At 45.6% G+C, this 16,097-nt stretch overlaps 1 protein-coding gene across 1 annotated transcript in view; it reads left to right on the top strand.

The window, feature by feature from the left end:
• The window catches only part of IYD (iodotyrosine deiodinase), a 19,446-nt gene extending 5,760 nt beyond the window's left edge, over window positions 1-13,686 (top strand). Inside the window, exons 2-5 of the mRNA XM_015410151.1 lie at window positions 7,677-7,871; window positions 9,509-9,668; window positions 10,126-10,282; window positions 13,280-13,686. Coding sequence (XP_015265637.1) covers window positions 7,677-7,871; window positions 9,509-9,668; window positions 10,126-10,282; window positions 13,280-13,462 — 695 coding nt within the window. The 3' untranslated portion in view covers window positions 13,463-13,686. The remainder of the gene's footprint in view (window positions 1-7,676; window positions 7,872-9,508; window positions 9,669-10,125; window positions 10,283-13,279) is intronic.
• The last annotated feature ends 2,411 nt before the right edge of the window (window positions 13,687-16,097 follow it).

The raw sequence follows: 16,097 nt of genomic DNA, 5'->3' as shown, positions 1-16,097 counted from the left end.
ACGAGTGTATGCCTGTCTGTTGGTCCACTTAGGAGTCTTGATCCTGGTTGTGTGGTGGGCTAGTTGTGGCAAATGGTAGGGAAGCTCAGTATTTCTGTATACAGTTGTAGGGGCTTTATTGCAATGTGCTATGGCCTGATATTATGTTCTTATTCCAGTGTGGGGTTTGTGTGGAAGCTGAGTGATAGGGTCTCTCCAAGTGATTGCCAGAAGTGAGATGCATCTTGGTCTTGTGTCTTACAGATAATCTTACAAATAGTCCTTTGCATTTATATCATGCTTTCAACTTTAAAAGGATCATAATGCTGATTGTGTGAACTTAGGCAAATCACGAGAGGTAGAGCAGGAAGGGTTGCATCAGTGCTTAGTTCTTGTGGCCCTTTCTTGCACACCCAGAGAAATGCTGATCGCCACTTTGGGGCCAGGAAGCAATTTTTCTCCAGGCCAGTTTGGCCCCCAGTGATCCTGGAGGTTTTTTTTTTTTTTTAATCATATTCTGGGCGTGGAACAGGGGTCACTGGGGTGTGTGGGGGGGTATTGGTGAATTTCCTGCATTGTGCAGGGGGTTGGACTAGATGACCCTGGAGGTCCCTTCCCACTCTATGAGTCTATGATTCTATAATTCACCCAGGCTGGCTGTGGGCACGCCAGCACCTCTGTCAGGCAGAAGCGCCTGAGATCCTCCCCCTCCCCTTTTCCTTCGCCTGACTTGGAGACGAAGGGAAGGGGGGGGGAAGAATGGATCCCAGGTGCTTCTGCCTGTCAGAAGGGCTGGTGCACACTTCCGGTGATGTCAGGGGGTATGGCACATGCTAATAAGTTATGCTAATGAGCTCCTGCAGCTCTTTTTCTATGAAATGACCCCTGTTGTCCCAGTATAAATGGATGCTGTTATAACCAGGGATAAATGCAAGATATATTGTCACAAGTTGAACTCAGATAAAACCAGGGATGAGATCCAAGTGTGGAAAAGACCAAAGTTTGAGAGGAGAGGCAAGGAGTGGGGAGGGGGGCATGCCTGAAAGCTACTTTCTTAACATAAGGGTATTGGCCAAGCCAGTGTGTTAGAAGAGTCACTTTCAGACCTGCTTGGCCAGCAAGGCTCACCTAATTGAGGGCGAGGAAGGAGGCAGGTACATTATACACCTAGAAAATAACATACCTCTGACCCAGCAGTCCATTGCTTTTTTGTCCATTGAACTGCTTGGGTGCATTCCCCAGTCACATAATGGGGTTAGATTGCAGAGAGGGAAAGGTTTAGACTGCTACAAAGCCGTTGTTGTTATTTTACCTGCACTTAAAACTGACATTCCTTAGAGTCATCATCAAGTCAATAGTTTGATAAGTGGAAAGCGCTGAGAATGTACCATTTTAGTGTACTGAAAGTCACCACTGCAAATCAGTTTGGTTCTCTTGTTTCTATCCCACTTAGAATGTTTTCTCTTTTTATTGGTTTAATTGTTTTTGAAGTGTGTAGCCTGCCTCTACGACATATAAGGTGGCAAAACTTCAGGATATACAAAATGCAATCTTCAAATACCACGCTATTACTAAAACTGGACCAAAAGGCTGTATCAAAACCACCCACGATGCCCATGATGAAAAACATACAAGCCTAGGGCAGGGATCTGCCTGCTGTGTGCAATGGGGATGGTCTGTGCACTTGCATCAATGAAGAGACAAACAGGACTAGAAACCTCACCAGAAGGGTAGCGGCACAGAGCTTCCAAAATCTCATCACTGCCGGAAGAAGGTGACAACACATATGCTACCATACTGTCCAGTACGAGAAAGTGGCTTTTCCTGGCACTCTGCAGACCCCAATGGTAGGGTACATTGGACCCTGCACAGCAATGGCTCAAGGCATTTTGTAATCATTGCATTAGGATTATCACAACTTCAACATCATTACCAGCAACAGAAAATGTTATTTCTTTAGTTCTGGAATAAAGAATGGAACACACTGAGAGCACCTGTAGAGATGACCAGGGGTCATTTTCTGCAGGAGCGCACAGGAGCGGAGCTCCGGCAGTAGAGAGCCCAGGGGGCGGACACATGCAACAAGCCCCGCCCCCTGCTCCCAGCAGCCCTGGGCCACGAGGAGCAAGAAACAGCCAGGTAAGTTGCAGAGCCCCCCCATAGGTAGCAATCCAAAACAGATAGATAGCAATCCAAAACAATCTCACTCCTCTGCGAGGGCAGATCTGTGTGGGAACCCCCCCCCCCCGTAGCTAGCAATCCAAAATAGTCCAGTGGCGCCTGAGCAGTGGGTGTTGCCTTCTGACACACTTCCAGTGATGTCATGGGGTGTGGCATATGCAAATAAGTTATGCTAATGAGTTGTGCTAATGAGCTCCTGCACCTCTTCTTCAATGAAATGACCCCTGGAGATGACAAAGATCTTTGCTCTCCATCCATCTGTAAAAGTCAAACTACATGCATACACACCCCAGGCTGGGTCAGGGTCATCTGGGGAAGGATGAGAAGTTGAACCCTCCAGCCTCCTCCACTGTTTCACTTGTTGAAGTGTGCTCCTTACCCTGTCATTAGTGTTTCCCTTTTAAAATGCTAGTAACAGCACAGGAGGCCTGGTTTGGATTAGGGGTAGAAGGGGTAGAAGGGTTAAATCCTTCTGTGTTCCTCACGTGGCCATGATCCTAATCAGGGCTAAGTGCACATCCACTTTGCCTTTTACAGAGAGTCAAAGATCTGAAGTCTTTGTTCCATTTATTTGTTTGTGCCACAAGCAAAATAGAGGGTCTCATTAGCTGGAATACATTGGGTTGGATCCAAGGTTTCATACATGGAAGGGATTCATAGAAGCAGATTTTCCCCACCTTCCCTTTCCCTGAGCATCTTCCTGTGCCCCTCTGAAAAGCTGCAGCAGAGCTGCTGTAAACACTCCTGATAGGACTTCCAACTCCAGGCTGGGAAATACCTGGAGATTTTGGGGGTGGAGCCTGGAGATGGTGGGGTTTGGGGAGGGTTTTTTTTAGTATGACATACAGAACATGTGCATACAGAAGCCTACAAGTGGTGTAAGGTAGGAGAAAAAAGTGGTGTAAGGTGGGAGAAAAAGTGATGTGAAGTCAGAAATTTAGAATTTGAATTTCGGTGGGAAGAACTGACCTCACAGGAAATGGAAGAGATGATCTTTCATTTAGTCATGGCATCTGTTATGTCCTCAGACTACTGTCAGGCGCCAGCCAGAGGCAGCAAAACTTTGATCCCAAAGACAATAGGGACTAGGCTCCTGAACTTCCAGTAAGGAGCCAATTGGGACATTGGCGGGAAGTTCAAACCCATCAATAGAACTAAGGGTCACCAAATGTATAAAGTTGGCCACCCGGCCGTTACTTTTAGTTCCATGTGTGAAGTACCAATGAACGCATCTTCTCCTATGTCGTGGTCCGAGTCCTGATGTATCGAACCCAGTACTTTACAGCATCACAGCATGTGACATAGGATCTGACATCACTTCCTTCCTGAGCTCCCTCCCCTCCACAAACTCTGTCAGCTTCTCAAGCCAGAGTTGAAAACCCTATTCTTGTTCAAGCATACTTCAGGCTTGTACAGTTTCTCTGCATGAAGAAAAAGGAGGAGGGTGATTCCTGCAAAAAAAAAACCCCCCACACACAACATACCCCCCCCACTTGCTATGGCTCAGAATCACTGGGATCATGCTGCCCTCTTGTAATTCCTCTCTCTTGGGTACAACCACAGGCCTATACTGGGCCCCATGACTCCGTGGCTCTGAGTGTTGTCTCTTCTGAAGCATATTCAGTACTCTTCAGAACACCCAGAACATTTTTTCTTGTGCTTAATTTACAAATTAATGTTTCTTTCTGCATATCTGGGGAAATGTCCCTACCTTTGCTGAGGAAGGCTGGCTTTGCTTCTTTCATCATCCACACAAAGCTATGGTGGCGATGGCTGCAATGCAACACTGGTTTGTCAGTTTGAACACACTGATGATCCAATAAGTTTAAAAACGTTTGTTTCTCATTGTTTCAGAACAGATCAGATGAGAATATATAAATCTCTGTTAGATATTGGCCAGTAAATTTAAATGTAAAACTTGTTGGGAGAGCTGGTATAGTTAGTCCAGTTTAGCGGAGTGCATTAAAGCTACACATGCAGAAGGATCTTTGCACCAGGTATCCAAGCTTAGTTACAAAGTTACACAGAGCCACTTCTTCAGAGTAATAAAAGTCTATTTATCTATTCTAGATAGGAAAGGGTAGAAATAGGATAGTATTCTAATCTAATTTACTAAGGATGGAGGCAGATGGTGAGAGGGCCATCTGCATCATGGTGCCAAGATGGAAACAGCAAGGAATTTCACATTACCCTTTTTAACCCGTTTTGAAGCCGTTTTTGAGCCATCGTGGAGTAAACCGGTAAAGGGCTGCCATTTCACACATGGATTTCCCCTTCCGGTAAAGAGCTGGATCTGAAGTGGTTTGCCATTTCAGACTGCACCGCTTTTCCCCCACCGTTTTTTGCCCGCACAGGCTATCTCTGGCTTTAAAAAAAAAAAATGCTTTAGAGCGCTATAGCGCTGTAGTGCTATAACACAACACTCCAGGCATTCCAATGGGGTTGATATAATGCTGTTGTGTTATAACATTATACCGTTATACCGTTATAGCACTATAGTGCTCTAAAGCGAACGTTTTTAAAAAAAAAAAACAAAGCCAGAGATTGCCTGCGTGGGCGAAAAACGGCGGGGGAAAGTGCATCGGAACTGGGAGAGGAAACTGAAGACTACTTGGAAGCGGTTGACAGGTAAAACGCTTCAGCCCCATTTCCTAAATTGGACAGAAGTGTTTGTGTGTGAAATTACAAATATATTCCGGTAGGGAACCGGTTCTAAAACGGTTCTGTCTGAATTGACAGACCAGAAACCATTTGGGAGCCGTTCCTCTTCCGGATTATATCGTCTGTCTGACATTCCTCAGCATGTTCTCCCTCTTGGTGTGTGCAAGGAGAAGTGTGTTGTGGGAGAGAATGAACGGAAGGAAGGAGAAGCAATTTCCCTGAAATGTGTCTGTGTACTTCAAAGGGACAGTGGCAGAAGAGTAAACACAGGAAGGAAGCTTAATCTGACTATCTAGCTATTTGACTCTCTTGCCATGTAGTCTGGAGGCTGAGATGGAACAGCAACCAGTCCTTCACTTCCAACAAAATTCCATCAGACCTTTAATAACTATGTAAAGCAGAAACTGTCAATCTGAGATTTGTACATTCTCTCATTTGTGCCAGAACAGATCAGATATAATTCCAGTTTTCCAGTTGTTTAATGCAGCTTCTGGTATTAATTTTGCACCATATGCACAAATCCTTTTGTTAATTGGTTTCTTTTATATCTCTAAATAGCTTAAACATTAAGGAGGTTATCTCTAGCTGGCATAGTTTATTGATTTTTTCCCCCACTGGTATCTGTAAGAGTGTTTACTAAGCCAGGCCACTTTAATTGATTTTATAAGAATACAAGGTCAGAATTCCAACCTTCCTACCAAAACTGGATTGAACCAAACTAAAACTCATTAACAGTGCAATCCTAAACAGAGTTATACCAGTGGGGTTCCAAAGTACTGGACTGCAAATATACATACTTTTAAAATCTGAAATTCTAGTTAATGCTCACAACTCTCAAGCACTATTTGTTGCAAGTATTTATTTATTTCAGATATTTTTAACCATCCTTCTATTCTAAAAGAATATTCATGACGGGCTAAATGAATGCAACACCACTAAAATGGTTGGTAAAAGTGCAACTTAAATCAAATATGTTAAAACAACCCTGTGCAAGTCAAATAAAAAGCAGCTCAATGAAACAGTGTTAACAAAATTAGCAAACAGTATTGCACTCCAGAATCTCAGTGAAAGAAGAAATGCAAAGCTAATTCAGTGTCAAAGGCCCTCCATAATAAGTATTTTTAAACAACATGAGAATGTCGAGAGAGAAGACAGCAAAGGTACTCTGTGTGTGCTCTGAAAAAATGGTTATAATTTCAGATTGAGGCTTTGGGGGTGGGGGATTTTTACCATGACTGTTTCTTTTGGGGTATAAATTCATGTGATTCTGGAGTTCAGGACCATTATTTTTAATGGGGAAAGTATATGAAGATCTGGGATAGCTGTTTACAAAGATAATGGAACAAAAATTTGCACAGAACATAGTTCTCCATATAATCTACAGGCCCCCTAGTTTCAAGTAGACAGAACAAAAGGGTTTGATTTTTCAGACCCCCCCCCCAAACAGGTGACTTTTTGCACAGCTGCACTTCTTTCTACTGATTCCTAGAATGGTGGTCAAACGGCAGCCCAGCAGGAGGGCCATTACTTCCTATGGGGGACTTTTGGGGGTAGGGGAGATGGGAAAGATTCAGTTGCTGAAAATGTCCTGTCCTGAATGCCTGCCGACCTGATAGTGTAGATTCCCCAAAAGCACACTACCAGCTAAACTTGGATCGCAGGTGTGTTCAAGAAGTTGAAAGTGATTCTTCAAGGACTTTGGTCCCAAGCCCATTAGGACCTTGAAATTCCAAACCTGCACTTTGAATAGAGCTCATAAACAAATCAGAAGAACATAGTTTGAGTCCAGTGGCACCTTTAAGGCCAACAAAGTTTAATTGAAGGTATAAGCTTTTGTGTGCTTGCACATGTCTTCCACAATGTCATTCCACATTAGGGCTGCTAAGTGGGGGTGGGGGGCGGGGAAACCCCCGCTTTGGAGGCCCGATTTCTGCCGTGGCGGAATTGGGCCCCGGGGGAAACCCCGCTCCCCCGAAGCTGCATCACCAGAGGTGACGCACGACATAGGCCACGTTGGGGGCGTGGCCCAGATGTCTGGGGGAACTATATGGTTTCCCCCCAACGATCTGGGCCACGCCCCCAACGTGCCCTACGTTGTGCGTCACTTCCTGTGATGTTCTGGCGGCCCACGCAAAGCACGCGCGCACGTCCGCAGCCAGCTTCTGGAGCGAGCAGACGCTCCCCCACCGGTGAGTAAATAAGACTTGGCAACCCTATTCCACATTGTCACTCATTTGTCCCTATTGCTTTGGGTGTCCCCCCCCCCCCCGGTCTTTCCACATGTTTTTTTTTTGCTCCCTCTGGGACTACTAAAGAGAGCAAAACACATTTGGGGGAAAAGAACCCTGAAGCAATAGGGACAAACGGGTGACAAAAAGGACAATGCGGAAGTGGCCATAGATAGCAGGAGACAGACAGATCTCCCTGGAGAGGAAGTTCCAAAGCTTTGGCACCACAACCAAGAAGGCTCTTTCTTAGATAGTGAGGGCATCTGAAGCAGGGCCTCCAAAGGTGACTGAAGTGGACAGGTAGGGTCACATGGGAGTAGGCGATCCGTAAGGTATTTAGGGCTTTAAAGGTCAATACCAACACCTTGAATTGGGCCTAGTGGCTATGATTTCTTAGGCAAGATTCTGCAAACCTTAATAAAGGAAAGATGTTCTCAGGAATTGTGTTTTGTTAATATGTGCCCAGCACAGATGATTAATATTGTTCAAAATCTCTGGGTTTTCATTTCCAGTGGGACAACCTTGGGTTAAACCATTTTATATTGACATGAGCCAAACATCTCTCTGTAGTTAAGGAAACCTCTTAACCAAAGTGTGTGCCTTTCCCTCTCTGCTTTTTCCCTCTAGATGATGGTGGTGAATGGCAAGGCTTGGATGACAACATTGCCCACATCCCTTTCATGACTGAGCGTTTCTCAGAAGAAGACATGGTTAAAAGATCAAAGGATTTTTATGCCTTTCTCAATAGCAGACGGTCTGTCAGGTTTCTAAGCGATGAGCCAGTTCCAAGGGAGGTTATTGACAATGTTATTAAAGCAGCAGGTACTGCACTGTGTGGATGGATTCCTGGGAAAAGTGAAGTACTGGGCAGCCACTCTAGCACCTTGTTAGCATTCGCTGAAAATGTACTCAGACCCCACTGAAGTCATTGTAAGAGGCTTGCAGGAGGAGAGTTGGCAAGGCAAAGAACAGGATCCCAAACTTCATGAAATAATCCAGTACTGGTTTCCAATACCCTTCAACAGGCCCAACAGTCTTGATAATCAGGGCTATTTTTGGGCAGGAACGCACAGGAACGGAGTTCCGGCTGGCTCCCAAGTTGGCCACGCCCATCAGGAACTCATTAGCATAATAGGCCACACCCAACAGCAGGAACTCATTAGGATTGGCTACATTAGGGGTGTGTGGCCTAACATGCAAAGGAGTCCCTGCTACAAAAAAAAAAAGCCCTGGGTTTTGACAACAAACAAGGTAAACAGAATAAGAAGCAAAAGGTGGGTGTGGCTGGATGACCACACTTCTGGTAACACAGGAGTGTGGCCTCATATGCTAATGACCTGTGCTGTCAGGGGTGTGGCCCAATATGCTAATAGGTTTCTGCTGTTGGGTGTGGCCAATTATGCTAATGAGTTCCTGCTGGGCTTTTTCTACAAAAAGAGCCCTGTATGATAATTATGAGCATATTCTTACTTTGTACTGGCATTGTGGGTGCTGCTGCAAGGCAGAGCTTTCATAAACTGCCAGGGCAATGCTGTAACTGGGTAACACAGGTACATGGAGGGGCCACAGCACTGGCAACTCCCATGTGGGCCTGGGCCATTTTGGAAAGGAGCTGTGCTGCAGTGATTCCTACACCATCAACATGACATAAAAAACGCCTTTGTCACCTTGAGTTGGATTCCTTGCAAAATCTGAAAATAGAACTAAGATGCATGTGTCAGCTAGGCCTCTGGCTATACTAGCTGCCATGGGTGTGGGGGGGGGGACTCTGGAATTTTGACTTTCGTTTCTGCTGTGTTTCCAGCCTTTCTTTATCTATGTAACAGAAGCCTTCGACCTTGAGTGTCTGGTGTACTTTTCTCCTGAGAATTATTGCCCATTACTTTGATGGGGTTTTACCTGGCCTCTGATTGGACCCGAGCCATCAGGGAACCCTCTGGAATAATGTATATCTGCTTGCTTCACACGCTTTAGGCCAGTTCTAACACTAAGAGTTATGATATCTGCATACTCTCAATGTCTCAATAAACTTTACTTCTTTGAATGAAAGCTGTTGGGAACTGATCGCTGCAGGAGTCTGACAGCACGTTCTGGTTTTTGCTCTGTGTAACCAATATACATGTGTAGCAGTCACATAATTTGTGCATAGCCCAAAAATGGCATCACTGACATTTTCTGTAAGCACAGTCATTCAGGATGACTCTGTCAATGTCCACAAGTAGCCATATCCACTGAGGCAGTAGAACAAGTGAACACCACTATGAAGTATACGACTCTTCATGTACTATCATGATGCATTATTATTAAATATGACTGAGACTGGTACTACTAATTTAATCTAGGATTCTTTCAACTAGAAGTTCTTACAGACTGGAGGTCTTAATGTTAGAGATCCATTTTCTTTATCTTTTTGTGAATTCGCTTTCTTTAATATCAATGTTTCTTTTATTTGATTAAAGGAACAGCTCCCAGTGGAGCTCACACAGAGCCATGGACCTTTGTAGTAGTACAAGATCCAGAAATAAAACATAACATCCGAGAGATCATTGAAGAGGAGGAAGAAATAAACTATAAGAAAAGAATGGGAGACAGATGGGTTAATGACTTGAAAAGACTGAGGTATTAACACTTCTCCCTGCTCAAACATATATCTTTTAAAGATAGTCATTGAATGTTTTAATAAGCTCAGGATAAAAACTTGTGTGAAGTTTGACTTGGAATAGGATGTCATATATCTTGATAAATCTGTAGGCTCTCTGAAAGGAAATGAATCTGCATATAATCTCTTAGTAAGCAATTCCATGCAAGTGAACATTCTAAATGCATAAAAATAAATATTAATTTGATCATTTTGAAGATCTAAAAATTTATCATCTGTATTATAATGCATGCTAAAGTATTCTTTGTATATTCCAGATCAAATCATCTGTATTATAATGCATGCTAAAGTATTGTTTGTATATTCCAGATCAAATTATCAGGCTGTTTTACAGCCAATGCAAATATTTGTAGTTGAGGCTATAGATTAAATAAATAATATAAGTAATAACAAGGATTGAAAACCATCCTTTTCTAGGACAAACTGGATCAAAGAATACTTGGATACAGCTCCCTACCTGATCCTTATTTTCAAGCAGGTGTATGGAATGCTTCCAGATGGAAAAAAGAAAACCCACTACTACAATGAGATCAGTGTTTCTATTGCCTGTGGCATTCTCCTCGCTGCACTACAGGTATGCTTGCAATTAAAGTATGAGTTGGACCAGGATGAAGGTTGGAGAGTTACATGTGCAACAGTATTCCAGAAGGTAACTAGCACATGCTTCAAATTTGCTATCGATTATGGTCCAGGCCACACTGGCCAGGCAGGGGGAGGATTCCCCCCCCCCATATGACTCACATGCTGGTGCAAAAAACCCCAGATCATGGCATGGGAGAGCTCTGGGACTACGGCAGTGTGGAGTATGTGCTCAGGCTGTTTGGGGCTCTGGCCAGGAGCTCTAGATTTTGCAGAAATCCCAAGGAAATGATATGCAAGATCCAGGTTTGCTTACAAGGAGATTTTAATAAAGCATCAGGCTTACAGAAATAGCAGGCTAAACTTCCATCCGCTGGGCCTCACGTACATACACACAGCCAAGCTTGCCAGAAACTGAGATGAGACACATAGCTAAAACTAAGCATCTTATGTCCTAAGTGCTGGCTACCAGTCAAGAAATGATCTATCAGGCTATCCCAAACATTGAGATGAGCCACGCCACCTCCTACCTGGCGTCTAGTGGTGAGAGGAAACAAATCAGACTTTGGAGATAAGGGCTGCTAACAAGCATGACACAGAGAGAAATATTCTCTTGTGAGGGGCCTGAGTGCTGTCGCCCCACAAAACACAAGGCGACTAAAAGGTCAAGCACCAGCCGGTAACAAAGATGGAGTTACAAAGGCTATACACAGGCACACCTACTATACACAGGCACACCCAGGCTTTGAATTTGAATGAAGATACATGCAGCTAAACTCTATTGGGAATAATGAAGAGGGAGCCTGGCATACACAAGTTCCACTTGGAATTGCCAGCCCAAGTCTAAACATGTTTATTCTGAAGTACCATGTTCTTTATTCACTTGGGCTCATGTTCTGTTTAGAATGGCAGTCTTAAGCCTTTAGCTGTGCTATTTGTTTTGGTGGGAACTGGCTTTTTCCAAATTGCACCCATTCTTGCTACAGGACTAAGCACATTATAAGTCATGTTTGTAGCTCATCCTTCCTCTAAGGAGATCAGATTGTCATTATACCCTTACAACAATCCTGTGGAGTAGGTTAGGAGTGGGGATCCTGACATGCCCAAGGCCGCCCTGTGAATGTCATAGTGGGGAGAAATTTAAGTGGGCTCTTTGCATTAAAACCCAGCTCTTTTATGGTTATACCCAGGGGTCATTTGGGGGCGGAGTCCACCCCCACAACCCCACCCCCGCGTTCCTTTTTTCTAGAGTTGCGCCGCAGCAGTGGCGCGATGTTTCCATTATATTCTGTGGGGCCATAGAATATAATGGAAAGATGCGGTGCGACTCCACAGAGAAGGGGTTTAAATTCCAGAGTTTCGGTCTGCGGGGAGCGTGGGGGGCCCCTCTAGGAGCCAAGGAAGGCATGGGGAGGCATTTAAATGCCTCCCCATGCCTTCCTTGGCTCCTAGAGGGGCCCCCCACGCTCCCCGCAGACCGAAACTCTGGAATTTAAACCCCTTCTCTGTGGAGTCGCGCCACAGTGACAGCGCGATCTTTCCCCTGTATTCCAGGACCCCATAGAATATAATGGAAAGATGACTCTAGAGAGAAGGGGTTTAAAGTTTAAACCCCTTCTCTTTGGAGTCGCGCCACAGTGACAGCGCGATCTTTCCCCTGTATTCCAGGACCCCATAGAATATAATGGAAAGATGACTCTAGAGAGAAGGGGTTTAAACTTTAAACCCCTTCTCTCTTTGCTTCCCCCCCCCAGCCCGCCTTGGCAGGCCAGCGCCGCAGCAGTGGCGCGATGTTTCCATTATATTCTGTGGGGCCATAGAATATAATGGAAAGATGCGGTGCGACTCCACAGAGAAGGGGTTTAAATTCCAGAGTTTCGGTCTGCGGGGAGCGTGGGGGGCCCCTCTAGGAGCCAAGGAAGGCATGGGGAGGCATTTAAATGCCTCCCCGCTCTCTCCCTGGTCCTTCCTGGCTCGCGAGCCAGGAGAGGGCGGGGGGGGGGCTCCAGAAGCAGGCCAGCTGAGGAAGCAAAAAAGGGGGGGAGGCATCTTCAAAAGCCTCCCCTTCCCTTCCCCAGCCGGCCTGCCAAGGTGGGCTGGGGGGAACGAAGAGAGAAGGGGTTTAAAGTTTAAACCCCTTCTCTTTGGAGTCGCGCCACAGTGACAGCGCGATCTTTCCCCTGTATTCCAGGACCCCATAGAATATAATGGAAAGATGACTCTAGAGAGAAGGGGTTTAAACTTTAAACCCCTTCTCTCTTTGCTTCCCCCCCCCAGCCCGCCTTGGCAGGCCAGCTGGGGAAGGGAAGGAGAGGCTTTTGAAGATGCCCCCCCGCTTCCCCTTCTGACACCACTCCCGGTGATGTCAGGGGGCATGGCATAGGCTAATGAGCTATTTTGCTAATCGCCTATTAGATATGCTAATGAGCTCCTGCAGCTCTTTTTCTACGAAATGACCCCTGGTTAGATCACACTGGTTCTCATGTGGCTTGAGGGTACAACTACATCTGGCATATTGAATACCAGACGAGCCCGCCGAAAGAAAGAAAGAAGAAGCCACCGGACCGGACGACCACACCAGGAACCAAGCACTGACACCCGAAAGACCGCCCGGGAAGAACAACCAAGAAAAACAGCGAGCCCTGCCACCTGGGTGCCGGTAGGCAGCCCCAACCCCTGTAGACATGTGGCCTTAGCTAGGGATAGATTTGGAACTTGTAAGCCGCTCAGAGACCCTTCGGGGTTGGAGCGGGGTAGAAATCGAAGATAAAATAAATAAATAAATGTGTAGATTCTGAGTTATGACTTTATCATGAGAGCAGGCGAATGGATGACTGCATTTCCGCCTTAACGTAAAGTAAGGAACCCAGGAACAATTATGCACAATTTACCATCAAATTTTACTTCCATAGACAAAATTACATCATACGTAAATTGGGGAGGACCCCATTCCATGGTGTTGATTGTCAGCTTATTGTCTTTGTTTTTCCAGAATGTGGGTCTGGTGACAGTGACTTCGACACCACTGAACTGTGGCCCGCGCCTGAGAGTGTTGCTCCAGCGCCCAGTGAATGAAAAGCTACTTCTGCTGTTGCCTGTTGGGTACCCCAGTAAAGATGCCACAGTGCCCGACTTGAAACGAAAGCCACTGGATGACATTATGGTGGTTGTATAAACATGCCACGGAGCAGTGGGACATGACCCTTGGAAATGTAATTTTTCACTGAAAATAATCAGCAGGATGTTAATTTTCTTTGGCCATTTCTGAGCCAATTCATACATGCAGCAGCCTCCTCCTTGCAAACATCCACAGGTTTAGGCACACCTGCAGTCCCAGGGGGGATGCTGTCTGTGAAATGAAAACACTGTATGTATCTGAAGAAGTGTGCATGCACACAAAAGCTTATATCCAGAATAAAACTTTGTTGGTCTGAAAGGTGCCACTGGACTCAGACTTTATTCTGCTGCTTCAGACTGACACGGCTGCCCACCTAAACCTGAAAGCACTGGTGTTCCTGGTTACATGTGATTCCTGCAGTTCTCATGATAACACGTAACTGGATGTGGGCATACTTCTGTTTCACATCCAGCATCAGCCAAATAATGACATGGGCACCTAAGTCCAAAAACGTTAACTTAGAGGAGGCAGCAGCCTGTCTGAACCCGTGGTACCATCAGGGCCAGACTTCGGGGCAGAAGCCTGGGGTCCCCACACATGAGCTCAGCAGGGGTCATCTCAAAATCAGCTCCGAGGCTCACATCTGAACTATACGTTACCATCTGAACAGAGCCCCGTAGGACCGTTAAGTCCCATTTCTAAGAGTACTTTGTGGCATTACTGGTTTGAACTGGCACGTGATCGATATACCCTTTCCCCCTCTCGCCTTCAGCCACATCTTGTGTTTGTTTCTCTGGCACCTTCGTAGCACTAATTAATGACAACAGGTGCATTCACTAACAACTGTAAGTAATCAGAATAAGTTATTTAATAGGTTTAATCATCGATTAGAAACATGAAATGGGGTTTAAACAACCTTAATTTCTTATATTTCCACACTCTCTGGTGTGAATCGTATTGTGACTTTTCGTGAAATTTGGTGATTTTGATTTGTAAAGTAGACCTGTATGTATGCTCTGGTGGAAAGAAACAGAGATAAATGAGACAGCCAAATCCTGGCCTTCAGGTCACTCCCTCGGAACATGGATAAGGCTTGTATTGTCTGATGCATTGTCTCCTCTGCGTTGAGTTTTGCTTGAAAGAAACATTTGCAGCCCAGTTTAAAGTGCTACAGCTGAGTCCTGGAGGACATGAATTAATAATGGAGGAGGATGCCTCTGAGCCTTTCCATCCACACTCGGCAATCACAAAAAGCATCTATCTGTGATAAGTGAGATTTGAGTAGGGGGTTGGACTAGATGACCTGCAAGGTCCCTTCCAACTCTAACGTTCTATGATTCTAAGAGTGAGAAAACGCAGCATTCAGGCAGGACTGAGTCCCAGCACTTCCCTTTTTAGAAAAGCATGACCCTGGACTTACCTGGGGCTGTTTTGTAGGTAGAGGACTGAGGTTGGGAAGGAGGTTTTTCACTCCTTAGCTGAGGCTGTGGTGTGGGGTTGCATGGTGGCAGCTGCTGGCCTCCTGATTTGGGTGGAATTTGGCCAGCCCACCAATTGCCAGCTGCCTGGGTTGGCCTGGAGGGCAGACCAGAGGAGGACCTGGTGGATGGAGTTTCCCCTCTGGTCCACCCCTCCTCCTTATAGGGCCATGTGGGTTGCCAGGCCTGTGCCCAGTCATTGCTTTTTTGGCACATACACAATTTTTTCCCCTTAGATAGACTTCAGGGAACCCTATTTAAAAGGTTTGTTGTAGAAAGTGGATTTGCATAGTGCTGATTTGTCAGCCTTCATGTCAGTCATGAAGCTGTACACACCCTTCTCTAAGCAGTTTGTCAAGAGTAAAACAAGCAAACAAACCCGTGTAAAAACGTGTCTAAGGTTGTGGTCACATGCGACGGTTGGAGCGGAGGGGAAGTGAGGCTCTTCCCTCTGGAGGAATTTGACCCACAGTTGCGAAATCACATATCCCCTTTGTGCTGCAGACGCAGCCCATCACTGTGTGATCAGATGCACCATGGGTGAATCAGGGTTTTTTTTTGCCATTTGTTTCCCATGCGCATAAACGAGGAATCACACCTCCTCGCTGAGGGTTCCCTGTGGTGTATGCAATTATGCACATACTGCGGGGGGGGGGACGGCACTGAGTTGGGATGGACTGATCAGAGAGCGTGCTTGCCCGATCAGACAGGGGAAAGTACGTCTGTGGCCCGTCAGAACCCATTTAAAGCCAGACTTTCCCCGGTGTCTTTTAACTCTGCTTCCATGGCAGAGCACGGGTTGCAGACGACTGTGGGACGCTTCCCAGATGTTGCTGTCTGATCCTTCCCTTTAGATTCGTCAGGGATTTGCAGGTATGTCGGATCTAAAGGTGTGTGTGATTGCAGCCTAAATGTTTGTTTGGGGCTTTCTTTTTCAACTTTTAATCAAATATGCAGGCCCTTGATGGGGAAAAAACCCCCAAAGTGGACAGCTTCAATGAAACTTAGATCAGGATGAGCAAAAAGATAATTTCCATTCAACTGTATGAATCTCCCTTGGGACATAAAGCTGGAGAGAAGCAGAGCTTTTCCTACAACAGAAGACACTACGGAACACTCCTGCACATAGCCTTTCGGCATTTTTTGATTCCTGTTTATTTAAAAACGTACATTGAACATCTCAGAGCGGGTAATCACTCAGACCCTCAGTATTG

The sequence above is a fragment of the Gekko japonicus genome, unplaced genomic scaffold, assembly GCF_001447785.1.
Source record: "Gekko japonicus isolate JY-2015 unplaced genomic scaffold, Gekko_japonicus_V1.1 scaffold646, whole genome shotgun sequence".
Lineage (NCBI taxonomy): Eukaryota > Metazoa > Chordata > Lepidosauria > Squamata > Gekkonidae > Gekko > Gekko japonicus.
Note: the sequence above shows the minus strand (reverse complement) of the source record. Positions and strands in the feature narration are given on the sequence as shown.